The sequence below is a fragment of the Zonotrichia leucophrys genome, chromosome 26 (assembly GCF_028769735.1).
Source record: "Zonotrichia leucophrys gambelii isolate GWCS_2022_RI chromosome 26, RI_Zleu_2.0, whole genome shotgun sequence".
NCBI classification, from domain to species: Eukaryota; Metazoa; Chordata; class Aves; order Passeriformes; family Passerellidae; genus Zonotrichia; species Zonotrichia leucophrys.
In genome coordinates, this window is record NC_088195.1 from 6,481,094 (window position 1) to 6,487,847 (window position 6,754).

At 61.4% G+C, this 6,754-nt stretch overlaps 1 protein-coding gene across 2 annotated transcripts in view; it reads left to right on the forward strand.

Annotated features, from left to right (window-relative positions):
- NAV1 (neuron navigator 1) overlaps positions 1-4,090 on the forward strand; it is a 74,054-nt gene extending 69,964 nt beyond the window's left edge. For both annotated transcript variants that reach the window (XM_064732853.1, XM_064732854.1), the window contains one exon: positions 539-4,090. In XM_064732853.1, the coding sequence (XP_064588923.1) occupies positions 539-634 (96 nt within the window). In that variant the 3' untranslated portion in view covers positions 635-4,090. The remainder of the gene's footprint in view (positions 1-538) is intronic.
- Positions 4,091-6,754: the final 2,664 nt, after the last annotated feature.

A 6,754-nucleotide genomic window follows, 5' to 3' on the forward strand; every position in this document is an offset into this window, starting at 1 on the left:
AGCTTTGCTTTCCCAGTTGATTCTCGGTGTAAAACGCCTGATTTGGGGATGCAGAAACACTGCGTGCTCCCTGGAGGAGCAGTGGGTGAGGGGTGGTGGCACTGGCAGGTGGGCTGCACACCAGGACACATGGTGACATGCCAGTGAAAGGGCAGACATGACACTCCACGAGGCATCATGTCCACATGCAGAGCCACAGACAGGCACACGTGCTCCTACACGTCCTGATGTGTCACCTGGAGAGCTGCTGGCTCCAGATGATGCCAGCTGTCACCTGGAGAGGCTGCTGGCTCCACAGGTGATGCCAGCTGATGCTGCTTTGGCACACTGAGTCTTGAGCATTCCAGCTGTGCCTGAGGCTGGATTCTGGCACAAAGGAGGGATTTTGCAGCATCTCTGGGACTTGCTTTACCCTCTAAGGAGCTTTCCAGCAAGGCTGGTTTGGGAGGGCAAGAGGGCCAAGTGGCCTCCCCAGTCACCTGTGCACCTGTGGGCCTCGTGTCCCCCTCGGGCTCCTGCCATGCTCCTGTCCCCACAGATGGCCATGCTGCTGAAGCTCCAGGAAGCTGCCAACTACATTGAGTCTCCAGACCGTGAGACCATGGTGGACCCCGACCTGCAGTCGACTCTGTGAGGCCCAGATGTGCCAGCCCAGGTGGAGGGGAGCTGCTGCTGGGCTGCTCTCCTTTTCCTTCGGCATCCAGGAGCGTGGGGCTGGCGAGCAAGTGGAGAGGAGAGGAGCAGGGCTCTGGCGTGTCCTGGTGGAGCCTGGGGAAACTCAGCTCATCTGTGAAAGAGCACGAGTTACCATCTCCCCTCCCAGCCCTGGGGGTAGGAGAATCCTGGTTTCTCTTCTTGGTTTTTTCTGTCTCTATTGCAAACTCTTGGGCTTTGGGACCAAGGTGACGCTGAGGCTGAGCCCCGCTCCCGGGAGCTGCTGGAAGGCCCCTGCGAGGGGCAGGGACCCTGCAGGAGCCACCTGGGCCACAGCTGGGGAGGAGCTGGGGCTGCAGGATGAGCACGTGGGCACGAGGGGCTCTGGCTCCCTCTGTGCCCACTGGGCCAGTCCATGGGAGCCTCCACTGTGGAGCTCCCACCCCGTGCCAGCCAAAGGGAGCATGGCCCTGGCTGCTCTCTGTGCATTCCCTGTTCCACCTGCAGCTGCTGTGACCAGGACAGCCCAAAAACCCTGCTTTTCTTATTTTATTTTGTTTCCCCCTTCCCCTTTTCCTTTGGCCGAGTCCAGACTTTGCTTTGATCCCTTTTTTAGTTCAGGTACTTTGCTCTCCTGGCCTGGAGCCTGTGGCCTGGTGCCTACTACTTCCCTGGCAGCAGTGTCCTTCCCCTTTGGTTTCTTTTGCAGCTGTTGGTTTCACCACTCAAACCACCTCTGTCACAAAACTGGTGCTTACTGGACGATCTCCAGTCCCTGAATCCACCTCCTGGGGCTGCACAGGTTGGCTGAGGTGGGACTTGGAGGCAGTGTGGAGGCAGGTGGCAGCAGGAGGCTCCCAGAGCAGCCCCTCATATGGCAACTCCCTCCTCCCCCAAGGCACTGGGATGGTGTCTCCCACCAGGCTGGGGTGCCACAGAGCATCCCCTCCCTGAGCTGCTGGGGCATGGGGAGGCTGCTGCTGCTGCCCCATCCCTGAGGAGCTGGATGCCATCCCTGCCCCCTTGGTGGAGGGGGGCCCAACCAACCTCTCATCCCCTTGGTGCTGCCAGGCCTGGGGCTGTGGGTCAATGAGCCTGGGGTTGCTCCCCAGGCTGCCTGCTCCCCCTGGCCCTGTGCCTTCCTGTAGCCTGGCAGGGTCTGTGTTGGTGCTCTGGGGGCACCTGGGGCTGCCATGTGTCCTCCTGGCCTTGTCCTGCATTGTCAAAAGGCCAGACTCCGTGGAGAGGGTCGGCCCCGGTGCTGCCGTGGTGCCTTAATCTCTGGCCATGCGGGAAGGGGGAAAGGGGGCTTGGGACAGTGCTGTCACAGCCTGCTCCAGCATCCTCTGTCCCCAAAGCCAGCTTGGCTGGAAGGAATGAAGGTGCTGGGACTGCTGCCTGCAGCACCCTCGCTGGCCTGTCCCCAGCCATGGCTGTGGGGTGTCCTGCAGGTCTGCACTCCCATCCTGTGCCCCCTTGGGCTCTGGGGGCCCTCTCCTCCCTGCTGCCCTCCAGCTCAGCCCCCACATCCTTCTGGGGCCCTGGAGAGACACATGAGGAGAGGTGACCCCAGGGCCAGATCACCTGCGCCCACCCTGTCCCCAAACTCTGTCAGGCTGGGGACTGGGCAGCCTCAGCCCCCTGTGCTGCAGCTGGTGTGGCCTTCAGGGACCCCTCAGACCCCTCTGGAACGGGCATTTCCCGCAGTGCCCCCGGAGGCTGCCGGCCCCTCTGCCCTCGGTGCTCCCGGCCGGTGTGTCCCGCCTTGCCGCCCCATGGTGCTCACTCCTCCCTCTGTCCGTCTGTCCGACAGCCTCCTGCTGCCTCCGGGCCGCCAGCCCGGCCCCTCCCCGCGGGGATCTCCGCGATCTCCTCCCCACGCTGGCTTGGGCGTTAGGGCTTTCTGTTCGCCTTCTCTTCTGTCGAGGACTCGCTGTACATAGATCCGTCGTGGAACGCCCTGTGTGGGTTGGGGGGGCCCGGCCCTGCGCCTTGGCCCTGGTTTTGGGTTTTTTTTGTACTCTGTGATGACTGTGCTGTGCTGACTTCTTTTCTGATTGTATGAGACTCCGGCCCAGCAGCCGCTCGAGGTCTGCAATGGGGACACAGCCGTTCCCTCCAGCCCCTCACACCCTCCTTGGGACTCAGGTGCCCAGGCAGGGAAGGGACTGATGCACCTTTGGGGGCTGCCCTGTGCCCAGGTGCCCTGAGGAGTCCTGTGGGAGGAGGGGCAGCCTTGCTGAGCTTTCTTTTGTGACTCCTCCAGGGAGCCACCCAAACCTGGACCAAACTGTAGCCGTCCCCCGCTGCTGAGCCTGCCCTGGCCTGTGTCTTGCAGGTTTGCCCCGTCCCTCCCCAGGCTGGGGCTGCCCCCTTGTGCCATCCCCTCGGCCCCAGCAGCTGGAGGTGAGCAGCCCATGGGGTGTGATCCAGGAGGAATCTCCAGGGAAGGAGAAGGGCTGTGCCAGCAGCCCCTGGGATCACTGGTGGGGGGCTTGGCTGGGCTTACCTGGCAGGAGGGGCCAGGTCCTGGTGGATTCCTCCTGGCTTACACCAAGCACCTCCTGTCCCCAAGGCTGGCAGCTGTCTGGGCCACCCCCTGGCTGTGGGCTGAGCCCCTCTGTCCCCAGGGAAAGGCTCCAAGGATTGCTTTAACTCATCCTCCTGCCGCCTCCAAGGGTGCCCAACACTCCCAAAGGTGCCTGCTGTCCCCAAAGGTGCCCATCACCCCACAAGGTGATATCTGCCACCTCCAGAGGTGCCCGTTGCCCCCAAAGGTGCCCATGGTCCCTGGGAGTCCCCCTGAGGGGCTGGAGGTGGGTGATGCCAGTGCCTCACCCTCCTGCCCCCTCGAGCTGCTGCTGCCTGGTGGCCTGAACCTTACAATTTTAGCTTTTTTCTAATAAACACAAACAACCTTTTTTTAATTAAATAAAAGATGAAATGGACAAATTCCTGTTCTAGATTATCTGTGTAATTGACTGGGTTTTGTGTTTCTTAACTGCATGGTATTCCTGCCGAGGGGTTTTATAGCACTTTTTAAATTTCTCTTTAAGATTTTGGTCCAGATTTCTACTCACGCCTGTCTGTTTTTGCTTTTTCCTTGCACCCTCCACGTTTGTAAACTCGCTCCATTTTATACCTGATGTTGAGACCCAGCCCCACGTTGTATATAGCTGCGGGAACAATCATAGGGAACAAACAAACACCATCTGGACTCTTTCCACGATTAGTTGTTTTTACTTCAAAGAAATTTTAAAGGAAACATAAAAGGAAGCCAGGAAAAGGCTTGAGGATATTCTGAAAAGACAGAAACAAATCCAGCCCTGCACCAAGTCAGCTCCTGCTGCCCACACTGCCCGCACCAACTGGCATGTCTCTTCTCAGTCGTCTGTCTAACACCATTGGATTCAATAAAGTGATCTCCTGTACTGTCGGCTCCTGGTCCTGTGTCTGTGGCTCTGGCCCTGTGTGGCAGAGGGGAGGGCAGTTGTACACATCATAGAATTGTGATGGTTTGGGAAGGGACCTTAAACCTCATCTCAGTGGAAGGGACACCTTGCCCTATCCCAGGTTGCTCCAAGTCCCTGGCCTTGAGCATTTCCAGGGATGGGGTGGCCACAGCTTCTCTGAGCAGCCTGAGCCAGGGCCTCACCTCCCTCACAGCCGAGAATTCCTCCCCGATATCCCATCTAACCCTGCCCTCTGGCAGTTTGAAGCCGTTCCCCCTTGTCCTGTCCCTCCAGGCCCTTGTCCAAAGTCCCTCTCCAGCTCTCTTGGAAGGGAGAGGGACTGGAAGGGGCTCTAAGTTCCGCCCAGGGCCTTCTCTCCAGGCTGAGCGTCCCCACCTCTCCTAGCCTGTCTCCAGAGCAGAGGGGCTCAAGCCCTCAAAGCATCTCCCCCTGTCCTTGGTAGTTGCCTGCCTGCAAAATATGGGAAGGGAGCCTGAGTAGAAACACTCCTGGGTTGAAATCTTGACTGTTTTCAGGATGCTGGGAGCAGTTTTAGGGATTGAGGACCTCTCTCCCGAGGTCACGCTCCTGTAAAGTCTGGGGTGGGCAGAAACTCCTGATTTGGAATCATGGCACTTCAGGACATGGAAAGCAGGAGGTCCCTTTCCTGGGGCAGGACAGACAGGTCCTGCCGAGGTGAGCAGGGGGAGCAGGGCTCAGGGTGGGTGGGCGTTCTCAGGGCCCCTTCTGCCTCCCCAGGTCTGATCTGATCTCCCATTTGAAAGGACACGATGGTGGCAGATGCCACATCAGCGCAGGGGGACAGAGCTGGGACGGTGTCCCTTGTGCAAATCCAGTTGCTCTGCCTGCAGCAGAACACGGCTGGAGGCTGGAGCAGGCAGGGAGAGCCCGCTCTTCCCGCGGCGCCTCCAAATCTGTTTTCTCCCCTCCGGAGAGCGATGCTGGAGCGGGGACAGATGCTTCAGGAGCCTCTAATTAATGACGGGATGGCGATGAGCTGTAAGAGGCTGCAGTGGCGGATCCAGGGCCAGGAGAGGGCTCTTCCCATCGCCACCGCGCCTCCCGCAGGGCGAGTTCACACGAGTTCCTTACGTTGGGTGCGGTCCCGGACAGAGTGGGACCGGTTTGGGTGACACTCGGCCCCTCGTCCGCAAGATGTGCCCAGTGCGTGCACCCCGACCTGTGCTGGCTCCGAGCCCTGTGCAGGCAGCAGAGCAGGCGGGGCAGGAGGCAGGGGAGCGGCAGAAGGGTCCCACACATCGTGATGCGGGATTTGCCACGGCACAGAGCCAGAGCAATCGGTCTGAGCCATGGAGGGTGGGAGGATGCGGAGGGACCACACGGGGCCGATGCTGACGCTTCCATTTCAGCGTTTGGGAACACTCAGCGCCCTTTTCAAGAGTGATGGGCAAGGTTCGGTTCGGGCAACCAGCACGCCTGGGTGCTGCAGTGGGGATATGGCCCCATGCAGGGCCCTTCCCCTGCCCCGGTATCCGCTGGGAGCTCCTGCCTGGCTCTCTGACGTTGTGAGGGGCTGGTGCAAGGCTGGGAGAGGGGTTTGCTGCAGCAAAACTAGGGTGTGCAGAGGTTTTGGGCGGTGCAGCTCCCAGCTGAGCTGGAACCTCGGGATGCCCTCCTTGCTCCAGGCACCACCTCTCCTGGAGCAGCCGGTGCCTCCCTGTGTAGCTCAGACGCTCTGGCTGCGACACTGGGACCAGGGGCTGCTGGAATGGAGGTGGCAGATCCTCAGCTGGGGTGGTGTGGGGTGAACCCACAGGGCCCCTGTCCTGGCTTATGTATGGAGAGTAAGGAGTGTCCAAGGGCTCCCTTTTCCCATTGGAGACTCCGTTGATGGAAAGGGGATCCCACAGCAGGGGCAAAACTGTCCCCACACTGCTCTCTGCTCCTCACCCGGGCTCCTCGCTTGTATCCCATCAGCTTTTTCCTCACGTTTCGGCTCTAAAACCAAACCTGGGTTCCCAGGAGCCCTCTGGATGTGGGGGGAGGCACGATGGAGGTGCCACCACCACAGCTGCCCCCAGCGCCACTGTCCTGTGGCCGCAGCAGGGCCTGGCAGGTCCGTGTGGCGGCGGTGGTGGCAGTGGTGGCAGTGGTCGGTGACTGGCGGGTGGCGATCTGGGCAAGGTCACTGGTGAGGAGGGAACAGCGTGCGTGACCAGTGCGAGGTGATGGACGTGAAGTGTTTGGTGCTGGTGCCCAGTATCAGTGCCCGGTGTGAGGCGCCTGCTGGCAGTCCCTGGTGTCAGTGCCAGGTGCCAGCGCTGTGTGTGACGTGACCCCCAGGCGAGGTGCCTGTGCCCCGTGCCCGTGCTCGGTGCGGATGTGAAGAGTCCGGTGTGAGGTGACCCCAGTGGGGGTTTCCCGCTGCCCGGTGCCCGGTGTGAGGCGGCCCCATGAGGTGCCCGGTGCCGCTGGGGGTTTCCCGGTGCCCGGTATGGGGCGGCCCCATGCGGTGCCCGGTGCCAGTGCCCGCACGCCCGCGGGCGGTGCCGCTCCCGCTCGAGCCCCGGTGCGCGCAGCGGGGGCCGGGCGGGCCGAGGTGCGGGCGGGGCCGCGGGCGGGGCCTCCCGGTGGCGGGAGGAGCCTCGCGGAGCCGCCGCACGCGA